At 37.5% G+C, this 15,343-nt stretch overlaps 1 protein-coding gene across 4 annotated transcripts in view; it reads left to right on the top strand.

Annotated features, from left to right (window-relative positions):
* Positions 1-15,343, top strand: part of ANKRD28 (ankyrin repeat domain 28) — a gene marked incomplete at its 5' end in the record, with an annotated part of 121,099 nt that overhangs the window by 71,866 nt on the left and 33,890 nt on the right. For 3 of the 4 annotated variants that reach the window (XM_080639454.1, XM_080639453.1, XM_080639452.1), the window contains 5 exons: positions 4,378-4,448; positions 6,953-7,153; positions 7,924-8,011; positions 12,095-12,237; positions 13,324-13,536. In XM_080639454.1, the coding sequence (XP_080495580.1) occupies positions 4,378-4,448; positions 6,953-7,153; positions 7,924-8,011; positions 12,095-12,237; positions 13,324-13,536 (716 nt within the window). Of the gene's footprint in view, positions 1-4,377; positions 4,449-6,952; positions 7,154-7,923; positions 8,012-12,094; positions 12,238-13,323; positions 13,537-15,343 lie in introns of those variants that run through there. The other variant, XM_080639455.1, reaches the window with a different exon arrangement.

Genomic DNA, 15,343 nt, shown 5'->3' with positions numbered 1-15,343 from the left:
TTTATACCTGAGATCTTCCTAATTTCTGCAAAGATCATTCCTGGAATTATTTCCATATACTAGTTGTTGAGACAAAGTTTGTTAGCTTTTTAAAATGTAATCTAAAGATTTTACACACTTTATTCCTAAATAAACATTTCAGAGCTTCAAATACCGATCATCGGGTGTCCATATTGCATATGTGGATGAAAACACTTCTGCTTTATTTGCTTATATTACATTGTTCAATTACTCGCACATCTTGTACAGTAACAAGGGAAAATACCATCAATCTAAAAATACAGACTACAAACAGAAGATGAAAAAATGGCTTGTCAGTTCTGTTGTATTTCTTTTCTGAATCTGTTTCCAACTAGTGACACATAAGAAATGCAGCCACTGCATTCATTAGTCTTTGAGGACCTTTCCAAATAGCAAGAGTTTGGTACAGAGTTGCTCAGGAAGAGAGTCTCACCAAAAGTTCTTGCAAGAGGAGCACTGAGGTGCTGAGACATGGCTATATATAGTTACATGGCACTTTATGGATGAAGGAGGAGGTGTGTGGCAGTTCCTTGCGGCATTTCTTGCCCAGTCATTCATTGCCTGAGTAAGCATCTCTGAGTTTTTCAGTAGCTTCTGTAATAGATTTATCCAATGAAACATGCTTTTGTAATTGTCAGTCTTGTGAATGCAACTTTGTCAAAGGAAATGTAAGATTCAAGAGGGAGGGGAGAAAAATATGTAAGCTTCTTCCCTCCTTTTTGCAGAGTTTGGTGGGGTTTTTGTTCCCTTTTTTACAAATTGGGGATTGAGTTACCCTGCGCTGTGCGTTGAGAGAGCAAACGGCTGCATAACTGGCATTTGAAGGCATTTGAAATGTGAGAAATACCCTGGTTAACACGTCAGCAAGTTGAGCTTCACAGAGATAATGTTGCATCGGCAGTGTTGTACAGTGAATTATGTACATACATGTGTTCAAACTGTCTTCAAGCAAGCCCTGAAGCAAATCATCTTTAAGCAACAGATACTCAGTAAAGGTATAATATATTTTCCAACGTTTGTTTCCAAATCTGGAAACAAACGTTGGAAAATCTGGAGTAGAGCTTTAGCCCAGTGGATTAAGGCTGTAACTTCCTCACTGTTGCATGGTAGGAGTATGATAGGTTTGAGGGAGCTTTAAGTCTCATAGAGAGCATCTTAAGGCAAAGGGAACAATTATTAACATTTTCCCTAGATCATGTGCTAGGGAATAAAGAACAACCTGTAGAGGGATTATGTCCTGACATACAAGGCTGTCTGGAGAAAGGTGATTTATGAAATTTAAATCATTCTTGGCAGCATTTCTTCAAGAAATTTAAGGGGGAAGTATGTCTATGTTAATTTAAAATACTGTTTTGTTTAACGTATCTAGAGCTATAGAACTCCCAATTCTCACATTAATAGTTCATATGTTTGTTTTGGTAGTGTGCTTGTTCTGATAATTACTTAAAGGCTTTGCTTTTCAATCTAGCAATTTTGGAACTCCTGTAAGAATTTTTTTTGGGGGGAGGACGCACAAGCTTGGTGGTGGTTTCTTAAGTAAGTCTGTCAGAGTTTCAGGTCTTTTGTCAAAAGTCAACTTTGTTTTTTTACTTTGTCGAAGAATCTACAATTTTTCTGTGCATTTGAAAAGTTATCTTAGTGTCTATGTGTTGTGCTATTAGTAGATGTATTAGACCTAGGTTTTCTTGCTTCTTTGGGTGGAAGATAACTTACAGGGTGGGGGGCAGATATTGTTGATTCTGTTCTTTTGAGAGGGCCATGCTACTTTTAGATACTGCTTCAAATTTCCTGAGGCATTTCTTTGGCTAATGCTGATTTTCTTTCTCACCAGAAACAACAAACACTTTCAGATACTCTTTTCCTTTAGTTGTAGCCATTTTGATTTATTTACCACAGGGAAAATCTTCTGTGCAGTATCTCTTGTATTTATTCCTGCTCACTTCTGAGGAGATTTTTAGGCTGTGTGTTAAAGTACTAGAAATGTCAGTGAACAACTTGGCTAACTCATAAACGCAGGCTGGACCCTAAGCACGTTCTCAGTAGGGGTTAGGTAACTGCTGCTTCTTTGGGGTGAAAATGTGCATTTCTCCCCTTTTGCTGGGTATAGTGCTTCTCCTGTCTCAGGCTTCATCTCCTGAGTGGATCTGACCTGATCTCAAGTCTTGCAAATGCATTTTCCTGAGGACAGTCAGGATGATGGTTTGGCTAATGACTTAGGAACTTCTCTAATTCCTTTAAAATGCTTCAAAACCATGTGTATCCTAAAATTAGAAGTAAAAATCGGTAAGGCTTTGAAAGACTTCATTTCTTGGTGTTGGCTGTACACATTAAGTCAGGTGAAGCTTGGAGTACCCTTTGGCTCTTATTTTTGTCTTGCCTACTAAAAACAAGGTGTGGCTAACAACCTGGAAGACAATCAAGAATTACAAATACATTTGAAATATATTGATTACATTCTCATTTACTGATTATTCAGGTTATTGTCTTTTGGGTTCCCAAGAGTCCTAAGACATTTCTGGTAACTTCTAGACTCCTGAAATTCTTTGCTAGAGTTCTGTGCAGAATTTTATACAGTACATTATGTTACGGTACCCAGTATGGTGCTGTACACTAGGTCGTTACGATGGCTGACAGCAGCAGATATTTGTAATAAGTGTCTTAAAGTTTTGTTAGATTTCGGGGGTGGTTCTTCAGATGAACCTGAACTTTTCCCAGTCCTTCAAACTTACTTTTCAAAAATTTTTGAACTTGGAAAATAGGATGACACCGAAAGCTTCTGAAATTTGGGTAAGGAAAGGTGGAAGTCTCTGAAATCTGTAGCCAGTGATTAGACCTCAGGTTCTCTCTGACACTTGGAAGACCTACGGTCAAAGAGGGAGTTTGGGTCTAGTGTCAGCTTCCATGTTGTGTTCTCAAGCCTGAAAGGGATGGATTGACAAGAAACTGATTAACTTGGAGAACTGCCTTCAAATCTTCGTTTTGCTTAGTGTATGCAGCCACGATTTTATACAGACTGCTAAGTTTCTTGGTCAGGTTAAGCTTGGTTCAGCTGGACTGGGAAAGACTTGTTTGCTGGTGCAGGTCTGGGAGACTTGGATTAAAATACCCTGTCTCCCAGTTGAGTATCCTGCCAGCAGCCTGTTTGACATCTTGTTGTTTTACTGGCCGCCTATCCTTTTCCGCTTTTTCCATAGAAAAAAGGTGATCCTGACAATATTACATTTAGCCTGGGAAGTTAATAGTCTCTGACCATGTAGCATGAATGTTACCATGTGATGTGATATATATTGCTCTGGGAACTGGTTTTTCAAAACTATAGCATTTTGTCTAAGTTATCACATTTCTCTAAAATCTCAACAGTTTTCAAGTAAAGATGGTTAAACTTCCACTGAAGGTATAAAAACCTTCAATTATATGTGTATATATACCCACATATGTCACAGAATGGTTGAGGTTGGAAGGAACCACCAGAGGTCATCTAGTCCAACCTCCTTGCTCAAGCACAGTCACCTAGAGCACACTAATCAGGACTGTATGTGTATATATATACATATGTGTGTGTGTATATCAGTATGAAATTAAATCATTGAGCTTAATCATTAAGTTTTCTTGTTTGTTGAAGTTAGAATGTAGTTCAGTTTTTTCCTTCAAGAAAAAAAAAATATCCCCAAATCCTTCTTTCCTTTGAAGAGAAAATGTTAACATCCAAACCCAGGCTTATGTCCCTTACAGATGTTTGTAAGACCTTTTTTCTGGGGAGGGAAGAGACACAGCTGTTTCTCAGGTATTCATTTAGAATCAGAGAGGTGTGATTGTTGCAGTTGAGCTCATGAAGGGAGATCCAGAGAGTCGTGAAGTGAGTTAGCTGATCTAAGAAGATTCATTCCTAAACTCCCAGTAGAAGCAGCAGCATTATTCTATATAACTACACTTCAGACCCACCAACCACAAGGAAACTGGAGGCACGGGGAATAGATGTAGCCTCTTTATTTTAACGGAGAATTTAAACTTTAGTTGGGAAGCATGAGATTTTTGTTGCTGAATGATGGCAAGGAGCCAGTCTTTCTACCCAGCAGTCTTTTATGTGCCTTTGGAAGTGCAAAAGATGATAGAGGATTACCTAGTGTAAAAAGATGAGTATGCTTTGATGGAAAACTGTTACGGGTGCAGTGTAAAAAGAATTTCCTCAAAGGATGGGTTTCTGCTGGAGAAAAGACTCCTTTCCATTTCTGGCATGATGCTGTATTATGAGCCTAAAATAAGTAGCTTCCAATAGTCCTGTCTCTGTACTTGAAAATATTAAAGATTTTCTATAAATGTATTACAAATTTCTGTTACTCTTCTTTTTTGTTACAGGAGCTAGAGTTAATGCCAAAGACAGCAAATGGTTGACTCCTTTACACAGAGCTGTGGCATCTTGTAGTGAGGTATGCTTGGGGTTTATGAGTGCTTTGTGTTAAAATAAAACATCTCAAATTAACTTCTGTTCATTGTTCAGTTTTTACAAAGTGAAGCTACTCCAGATGTTTGGAATTGCAGAACATTTTTGCAAGACTGGTTTTCCTATTGAGGCCCTGTGTGTGTATATTCACATACACACACACGCACACATATATATGTGTGTGTATATATATAATGTGCCTGAGTTGGAGGAAAGGGGGGAAAATTCTACCCTTCCAGTTCTCAGCTTTACTCTCTACCGTTTCCCTAGCAGAGGGTTTTGCATGAAGTGTTCTCGTGTCCAATTTACTTCTCTTAAGGTAACTCGAATGTTTCAGCATGAAAGTAGAGATTAAAATCTAGTACAGCTTTTATAGCATAATCTTTGCATTTCTTCATTTTTTACGTGCTTGTCTCTTCAGACATTGAAGAAATAAATAGTTCTGTAAGGCCTGCAAACATCTTTTTTTTAAAAAAAAAAAAGTGATTAATAGGTACTGATAGTATTGAGAATCACCCTAAAATCTGTAAATTAAATATGTAGAAAGTTTTTTTGAAGTCTGGCAGTCACACAGTTGGGAGAATATAGTAATGTAAGAAATACCTCTGTTGTTGTTCTCTGTTGTTGATGTCCTAATAAAAATTTTAAATGCCTGTAGAAGATAAAAACAGAGAAATGCTGAGCTTGATATGTGGAAAAGTTTATACAAAATTGTCTCCTTAGAGGTATTGAATCAAATCAATCCTCATTTCAGTATGTATCAAAAAATGTTTTTTCAAAGATTCTGTGTAAATTTTTGTTTGAGAAGACAGATACTTTTGACAAGCATTGAACTTCAAGTATTTCATCCACCAACTATCTAAGCAAGTCTTGTTTCAGTTTTCACTTTTGAATTTCCTGGATAAACGGCAGTATTTTGTCACTAGCATTAATAGCTAAGTTTTGTGGAGACTGTGTTATTCAAAACAGTGTTTGAAAAAGGATCTTCAAGGGCGCCTTATTCCCAAATGCTGTTTGTTGTTCTTGATGTATTTTTAGGCTGCTCCTTTGGGAGCTGACCAAAGCATCAAACGCTTCATTCTTCAGAGCTGAGGGACAATTAAAAGCTCCTTCTGTCAGTAATGCTTGCAGAGGGGGGTGCTGCAGACAAACTGGACCTAAATTGGAACTCCAGCCATGGTCGTATTTTTTCAGTTGTAGAATATTTTAAACAAAATACTAATCAAAGATGTAAACCAATCAGACTGTTTACTGAAAAGGCAGTGATAGGTGCCTGTCAGAATTCTCTCTTGTAAACACTGTAAGTCATAGGGGTCCACATATGTGGTTGATATGTGTAGACACTGTTTTCCAGCTGGCAGACATGTATGGAGTTTGGGCATTAGATGAAAAAAAGCTCTAATGAAAAAATTCTGGATTATTATTTCAGTAAAACAACTGGACTTATTCTTGAAGCACAGACAGCTGCAATTAAGCAAGAACATTGGAACATGCAAAATTGCTGGAATTATGGATTTGTCTATCAACTGCACAAGTTGAAGCAACTCCATGTGAATCCTGTCACACTCCAGGCATCTATATTTGTATGCCTGGTGTACTTTCTGGGATGGTACAATATACCTAGCTATTGTACCAGAGTGTAATTCGAAATTTCCAGTAACTACTTGCAGTAACGCTTTAAGTTCAAAGTGCCAACTGTTTATTTGTATGCCAAGTGTTTGAGCTGGAAAGTCACTGAAAGCAGTTAATAAATTGCAGTAAGGTGATTGAGTTGATGCAAAATGCAGTATTCATCATCATGTTGATATCACCAACAGGTATTTTTTTTAATGCATGGCAATGGTGTGCACATATTTTAATGGGATTTGTTTATCTTGCTGTAAGAATTACAGTCTTATTTGTCAAATTCTCACAGCTTGTACTTGTAACAAAAGGAAATTAATAATCTTTGCAAGATGGAATTGAGTTCAACGTCAGAAACGGTTTGCAAGAGTTTTGCAACAGTATATGTTGAAACTTTTTGTGACCATGTTCTGTTTTATCTGAGGTTTTCTAAATGTGCGTTTAGTAAGCTCTTCTTCTCTTTGCCATTTCTAGACTTTAACAGTTCAAAATTTTGCTTGGCAAATTGATGAAAATGCATTGTAAGTTCATAGTACTTGACTAATCCTTAGCAATGGAAAAAACCCTAAGGAAGTTTATTGAGCTTTGGAAATAAGTTGTGATGACAAAACAGTTTACCAGCCAGCTTAAGGAACTGGATAAAAGACCTGGAAATGGTTGATCCAGTTGAACCCTGTAGGGAGTGTATTGCTTATGTTTTGGAGAACATGCCCAGATCTGGATTTATGGTAAAGTACAAATCCCGAAGCATAAGATGATGTTCACAGAAGAACAAACTGGAAATCATTCTATTCCATTATACTGTCCTTGATTTAAGCCAGGCATTTCAAATTACTGAGTGGCTTCCCTTTTTGTAAATGCTTTCAGGATGCTGTTCAGGTGTTGTTAAAGCATTCAGCAGATGTCAATGCTCGTGATAAAAACTGGCAGACACCCTTACATATAGCAGCTGCAAACAAAGCTGTGAAATGTGCTGAAGCTTTGGTGCCTCTCCTAAGCAATGTAAATCTGTCTGATCGAGCAGGTAGAACAGCATTGCATCATGCAGCCTTCAGTGGACATGTCGAGGTAAGAGTTATTCTTCTTAGCTTGTTTCTCACTCGTCATTGTGTCACTTATATTTCTGATGTTTAGTTTCTCAGTTTAAAATCATGTTTTTCCACATCCCTTTGAAATACCACAACCCCTATTTTGTATTTGAATTTCTTTTATATGCAACTGTATACAGAATGGTTGTGAAAAATACTTGTTACATAGTTTAGTTGGAAGGTTATTGCAGCATTTACCTTTCTTAAGACGGAAGCAGATTTTCCTGAGTTAAGTGGAGTTTAATAGTAGATAAATTTTAAATGGGAAAAAGAGATACTTTTCTCTCCAGTAGATAGTGAACATATTGTATGTGTTTTCACTGAAATGTGGAGGAAATGCCTGTAATAAGCTCTAACTCACTAGTTTTCAAGCCCTGAAAAATCACTGCTGAGAAATTCCCGTTGTAATTATGTATAGGTGGTCGAAGACAAGTTGGCAATAGGCTTGCTTTTAGAGATTAACTGTAGTGAATTCCTTGGTAATAGCCTGCCTGAAGATTTCAAAGATTCCACAAATTTGCCATATTTAACTGGGAAGTGTTTGTATTGAAAATTTGTCTTCCTCAAGGTCGCTTCATTAGTGCTGCCAGGGTGGGCAGACAGTTTTTTCAAGCTTACGGAATACTCAAAAAACAATACAACAAAATCCTTTGAAAATGCATGTATTTGTTTTTCTCCTATGATTTTCTTTGTCTAACTTAAGCAGAGTTTTCCATTATGAATAAAGGATTTCTTTTCTTTCTATCTCAGATGGTCAGCTTACTGTTATCTAGAGGGGCCAATATTAACGCATTTGACAAGAAAGACAGACGAGCCATCCATTGGGCAGCATATATGGGTATGTACATGTTTCAGTTGATTACTGTTGTAGTAAAAAAAGACAATGTGTGTTTAATGGGTTTACATATTTCTCTGTAAGTGACAGGTGAAAACTTTTGCAATAGAAAGTAAGCAATGAATAAAAGGAGCACCTGAAACAAGTTCATTACATCAACCTTTGGGATTGTATTTTAAAAGAAGAATATTTCATCTCTAAAACTGCAAATTCTTGCCTTGCTATTCTTATTGTAGGAGTGGATAATTCCTGTTCTCGTGGTATTGATCTGGTAGCACTGTCAGGGTAATGCACTTAATTGCCTTTTACCAGACTTCCATTTTATTAAGTGGTAGGAATTGTTTTCTTCAGCATAGTTATAATGAACAGTAGAGTTTTGTATCTCGAGCTTCATTTAAAATATGAGCAATATAAACCATTGGAAGGTGAATCATAGAAAATGCGTATGAGAGTCCTAGGCTGACATTGACAAAGAGTTCTTAACTTTGACTAATCATTTTGTTTCTAAGTAACTCACATGCAGCTGCAGATTGCACTTGTCATTGCAGAATATGTTGTACCTGTTCAGAAGACATAAAAACACAGTGCCTCTTTTAACTTCAAGAAAATGTCTAAAAATGGCCTTGAGCACGTGCGACGTGTCATATACGAGCAGTGAACAATTATCTTTCAGTGTCAGTTTCAGGAAGAAGCCAGTAGAGATAATGCCATGGTCTTGAGTGTCATTCGGTGTTTTAGCTTATCGCTTTGTAATTTTATCCAGCCAAGGGAGAAGAATAAAAGCAGTAGCATCAGTATTGTATGAATCTGCGTGCCTGGAAATTTTTTTGAAGATGAAATGGACAAACAGGACTTCATTATCTGTAATTTTTTGTTCCTGTTATGTTTTGATATGCCCCTCATGCGGTTTGGCATTAATGCTCTTTGTTATGAACCAGAGAATTGCTTATAAATAGGCATAATGCTGTGCAATGTGTATGTGTGTGGGGTGGCTCTTAAAAACAGACTTAAGGTTGCTGCTTAACTCATACATTATTCTGTGGCACTGAATAACATATAACTGCTTTGGAGTTGTTACATTTATCCAAGCAATGTTTCCCAGTCTTGCCAGGAAAGAGCAAATGGAAGCAGTAACTTAAAAATGGAAATACAATTTTAAATACTGAGCAAAACAAATGAGCAGCAGCATGTAGGGCAGTACTTACTTAAATACAGTTGCCAAATACCTTACCCTGAGTTTTGAGGGTTGATAATGAGTTGCTCATTGTATGAAATGTACTTTGGTCTGAGGACTGAGGATTCAGCCTTTATAAATGCAAACCCACACATTTACAGAATTGGGCTTGTTTGTAAGACCTCAATGGTGATCTTCTCACACCAAAGTGGAATTACTAACTGCTGCCTTTGCCCAACTGTGTTTCAGGCCAATTTCACGTTAGTCTTATGTCCCTGACAACACAAGTCTGAAATAACCTGGTAACAATGTAAAATAAGGCTGTGAAATCCATATGTGAAATGCTAAGAACAAAAGAACCCTGTTGAGCTGTCTGAAAAGGAAAAGTCTTGGATGTGCCAGTGAATTATGAAGTAACGGTCACAGCATTACTATTCTAACTTATAATTGTATGATATTGCATCTCAAGTACTAATACCAGTACCTGAAACTAAGAAGTTAAAGAGCAATCTTCATTATTGGTTGAAGTTTCTTTGTGGTATTTTACATTAGTATTTTCTAATCTACTTTAATATGCAAAGCAGTGTCTGTGACAGGCTGTCCAGCCACCTTAATCAAGGTGATTATGCAGATTTTGTTGAATGAACTTGGGCATGAGATGGCAGAGATCTGATGAGTGTCGGTGAGAGAACGGAGGTGTTTTCTGGCTTGTGCTTAACAAGGAGAGCAAAGTCGTCTGTTTTTCAGATAAGCTACATATTTCAAATTTTAGTCAATGCTGCTTCATAGGCTATTAACAGGAAACTGTTAGTGAAGTCTGTGGAAAAAATGTAATTTATCTGATGTTGGTCTACAAAAAAAGAAATAAAAACCAAAACCGAACCAACAGTGGCTTTTTCTCCCCCAATTTAGAGCCGTTTTACACTGCTCCAATTGTTTGAAAACAGCCTTAGAGCTTTTCCGCCATATAAAACTTACCATGGAATAAAAAAGGAGTTAGGCTTTCCGTCAATCTACTATAAATAACTTCCTACGGTTATATCCATTGTTTGCTTTCCTTCCTGCTTTTAACTGGGCTCCATTGCTGTCTTAGCTGCAATGCTGCGAATAAAATGGGCTTTCATTCTTGTGTGCTAGCATTGCCCTCATTAGTGTATCGGGATGTCTCGTCAGCGCTTCCCACTTCAAGTACCTTCATCTTCTGTTTGAGTGTCTTCTACTGATTGCTACTTGGGTTTTCAATGCAGGTCAGGGATTTTTTTGTTTTGTTTTTTTCTTCTCTCTGAAGTTTTTCAGTCACTCTTCTGTTCAGTATCTCTCGTCCTTTCACTGCTTTCAGTATCTTCTGTAATTTTATCTCATATAAGGCTTGTTCTCATTCTTGTCCCTGCTATATTTTGGTCAGAAGATGGTTATCATGTTTACATGTCTCTTCCTTTGCTTTCCTAAAATGTAGAGTAATTCAGAAGTGAAATATTTGCAGCACTTCACATCACATTGGTGAACTCTATGTTTCTGATGGGTATAGCTGGATGAAATGTCATTTTGTATGTTGTTGGATATGCAGCATAAAATAGGTATTATGGTGACTGACTTTGCCTGTGTTCCTTTGGGTAGACACTTGCTATTCAAACTTTTGCAAATTCTCTTAGTTATTGAGAAAGCAAAGATCCTCACTTTTTATAAAGCACTAAAACTGAAGGCTGGTTTTGATACTTCTTACTTACATATCTAGACTGGATAAGCAGTAAAGTATTCAGTGTGGTCCCCACTCCTTTTCTAACTAAGGTGTCACTTGAAAGGTAAAACAAAGAATCCCACATCTGTCTGTATGCATCAGTTACACAGGTAAAGCACTAAATGTATCGTGGTCTGTTTAACTCAAGTGTGCTCCTTTATTCTGCAGATGTTTTCATGATTGTGTGTTTTCAATGATTGCCCTGTTTGGCAGTTAAATTGACAACTGAGCAAGAATGATATTTTTTTTGCTTACCCCATTTTTATGGTTTTTCTCTTAGCATGCAGTGTCACAGCTGCATGCAAACTAGTGGGGGAGCATGCAGGCAAGGTAAAGGGAATGCTCACTGCCCTTTGCAGCAATGGTGTGGTGTTGGGGACCCTCTCCCGGCCACAAAGCTGGAAAAGGGAGTGGCTGCCCACTATTTCAGGGTGAGCTCCCTGCACTCCTTTCCCTTTTCCACCCTCTTACCTGGAACTTCCCCCAGGTCATCCTTTCTTCACGATCCCACTCGAATCTTCCCATTCTCCCAGTGGCTTAAGGAATAGTTGGTGCTTCCAAAAGTTCTCAGAGGCGTGAGTCAGTTGTGAAAATAAAGCTTTGCTAATTCCTGTATGATTTGGGTCAACATTTTAAAGGCTATGCAAGTAAAGGAAGTTGGATTGGGAGTATGTGTATATTTTTATTTAAACATAGAATATTTTCATATTGTGTTACTGTTTCAAAGTCTATGCTGAAGTTCTTACAAACCTTAATGGGAGTATTTGCAGTTGAGATGAAGGTGGAAGAATGACAGCCGCATTCTCTCTTAAGTTGTTAACAGAAATTTGCAGTAAATGTTTAATAACTACAAAGTTATTTCACCTCCCTACTTCTCAAGTCTTAAAAAAATCCTGTGTAAGCGGAAGACAAGATCTTATTGTTTTAATACACAAGATTATTTTTGTAGTAGAAATACTATGATTATTGGAGGGGGTATATGGAAATAATAGTTTACGTGGCTTTTATAGATCATGATACAATTAGAATACAAGAACAATTCTTTCTTTTTCAGATTAGGTCCAAATGAATAATGTCTTGTTCATGTTATAACAATTGTACTATTTTCAAGTTTGTAAAGTCATGCTGCCTAATACAAAATACAGCTTCATTCTTTTTATCTTTATTCTTTTAGGTCATATTGAAGTTGTGAAATTACTTGTGGCACACGGAGCTGAAGTGACATGCAAAGACAAGAAGTCATATACACCCTTACATGCTGCAGCATCTAGTGGGATGATAAGTGTAGTCAAATATCTTCTAGATCTTGGAGTTGATGTAAGGAAGAATAAAACGAAGTGATACTTTTTTCTGTTGTTGTTGTTTGAAATGTTCTTGTTAGTATTGTAGCGCACTGTTTATTTAGGGGCAGGATACGATGTAGTCAAAGTAGTATTTCCAAAGATCTTTATTCACATGGGGGCTTTTTTTGTTATGAAACCTCATTCCCCCAAGGAATTTAAAAGGCTTACAAATTTTGCTAATTATTTGGACATAAATTTGTATATAGTAGTTTTTTTGGTTCATTTGGTATGTCTTAGTCTTAGTTCATTGTATCGGAACTCAGGAATTCTGTTCCTAACTTTGTAACACAATCCTCTTTGAACTGCAGGAAATTAACTCTATTGCTTCAGTTACTTGTAACATATAGACATTACTGACTTTCTTACACCACGTAAGTTTTGGGTAATTCAAAAAACTGTGAGAAACTTGCATACTACAGTAAGGAAGGCCAAATTAATATTAAAATGCAAACTAAATTAAAAGGCTGTATGGTACAATACCTGCATGTAGAAAGTATGTTAACAACAGACTGTGAAACTGTAAGAAATCTACATTGTGAATTACATTTTAGCCTTACAAGGCTGGAGGGTGCTGCCAAAGTTCTATCTTGAGAAATAGATCGGAATTATCATGTGCTTAACAACAACTTATACTTCAGTACACTTTGCCCCTGCCCTTCGATCTCTGTTCTTAACGGAAGCCCGCAAATGCTGTTGAAAACTGATAGAGCTCTGTGCTGTGCTTAGTTTTTGGTGTCTGTCCAAATTGCCACTGCTGACGTTGTTTCCATGTGTGTGTTCTGTAAGGTTGCACACTACATACAGGAAACTGGTGTGGAGACAATTGCAGGAGGTTGGCTCACTTATAAAGTAATTGTACTCTTCCCCAGTGCTCACTTCTTGGTCAAACTACTACATCCAGAACTTGTTTTTAGTTTCTGGTGTTGAAGAGTTCCAAAACATAATGAAAAAATTATTCGTAACATGAGATTTTTCTTTGTCGTAACTAAATGCTGCAGTAATACAGGTTTTTGCCTACTAACTAATCTTGTTTTTTTGGTTTGCTTTGTTTGTCTGGTAGATGAACGAACCAAATGCCTATGGAAATACACCTCTCCATGTAGCTTGCTACAATGGGCAAGATGTTGTAGTGAATGAACTCATAGACTGTGGTGCTAATGTGAATCAAATGAATGAGAAGGGTTTTACGCCTCTGCACTTTGCTGCTGCATCAACACATGGAGCGTTGTGTTTAGAGCTTTTGGTCTGTAATGGAGCAGATGTAAATATGAAGGTAGGTGAATCCAAAGCCATCCATTCACTCTTGTAGTTTGTTTTTGAGAGGTAATTTTTCAAAATCATTGTTACGACAATGTTTAGAAATTTCCGCTGATTGATGGAGTACTTCTGTGAAAAGTGCTATAGAGAAAAGGAGGCAGTATGTTGTTTCAAGGAGCTTGATCTCAATCTGGAAACCTTGATGGGATGTAGTAAGTAGGCCAGAAGGGTAAAAAAGAAAGATAGCAATACTTTCTGGTCAGTCTTGGTTATACTAAATGTTAGAGTTCCACATAATTGTCTTTCCCAGTCTATCTTTATGAGTAAGAGCAAACCATGTGGAAAAATGCAAAAGAACATGTTTTTCTTATAAATAAGCCACATTTAAAAAAAACGAGGGTATTTCAGAGAAATGTGTATGAAAGTCTAATTGCTGGAGCAGTTGAAGAGCTGATACTGTAAGATCCTAAAATCTAGTTAATAAGGGAGAGGCATGACAGGTGTATTACAAATACGAAGATAAGTAGATTAGGCCAAAGTCCTAAACATCTGGTTTTTTTAATTCTGCCAACAGAACTTTGTGAGCAGAGTCGATGTATGCTTTACATCTCTACTTGGTCACAAGTCTTTGGCTGCAGAATATTCCTTAGAATCCAGTCTTAGCGTGGGAAGAATTTCTAATTCACACAAATATAAAAGCAAACCAGAACCTACATCTTCCGTTATGTTCTCTAGTGTGTTAGGGTAAGATCTTGAGATGTGAGAGAGGAGGTCCTGTTTTGTATTAAGTTGATTTTTACTCTAGTAATAAAAACTTAACTATATTCAGAAATACTCAGTGGTAGTGTCTGGTGTCTTGAGAGGTTTCAGGCTCTGGGGTAAGTGGGAAACAGGTACATGGCATGAAGAGTCCAGGTATTCCTATTATAATACTGCTGCCCACATGTGGTAGGAAGAGAATTATTTATCCTTTAGTTTCTGAAATAAATAAATCTGTTCACTGGTTAGGCCTGAATTTTGGCACAGTCTGGATAAGAGGTGAATATTAGAATAGCTAATATTTCTGTTAAAAATCACAGGGTGTGTGGCTGACTTCACATAAGATATTCACACTGATAACTGATTTTCAGTTAACTAATTCTAAAATACAATTTTATACTAATTGTTAGTTCAAAATCAGTAACTCACTGAAAATTTTGGGAGCAATTTAAAAATGACATATTTGATGTGGAAAAAAACATTAGACGTATGTTACTGCTCACTTCTATTTAAACATTCAGCTCATTTAATGAAAATTCAGTTGTGGAAAAATTCGTCACCAAAGTGCCCTGGAGAAATAAGGAGCTCTGCTACAGGGTTTATTGTCAACTTGTCCTAAAACACACAGGTCACAGTCCATTTATTTTTGTTGCCACCCTTCTGCTCTGTATAATGGCCCAGACCGGATATAGAATCAGCTAGGTTGAAAAAGACCTTTAAGATCATCAGGTCCAATCATTACCCCATGGCTACCAAGCTCACCACTACACCATGTCACTAAGGGCAAACTGATCTCCCCTTGAGATCTCCCCTCATGGCTGCCTCTCATAACCTCCACACACAGCCACCCCTCATCTGCGCCCTGTAGTGGTCCACACTGTATAGGTGCCGCCCCTACCCCTCATGGCTGCCCCTCATATCCCCTGAAGATCTCCCTTCATGGTCTCACACCCCGTGGCTGCTTGTGCTCTCCACCAATGATCTCCTCTCATAATCTTCCCTCATGACTGCCCTTCACCCCTCAATGCCACCCCTGCTCTCTCCTCAAGATCTCCCCTCACCCT

This window comes from Psittacula echo, assembly GCF_963264785.1.
Source record: "Psittacula echo genome assembly, chromosome: 2".
In the NCBI taxonomy this organism is placed as follows: domain Eukaryota; kingdom Metazoa; phylum Chordata; class Aves; order Psittaciformes; family Psittacidae; genus Psittacula; species Psittacula echo.
This window is presented reverse-complemented; position numbering and strand designations above follow the sequence as displayed.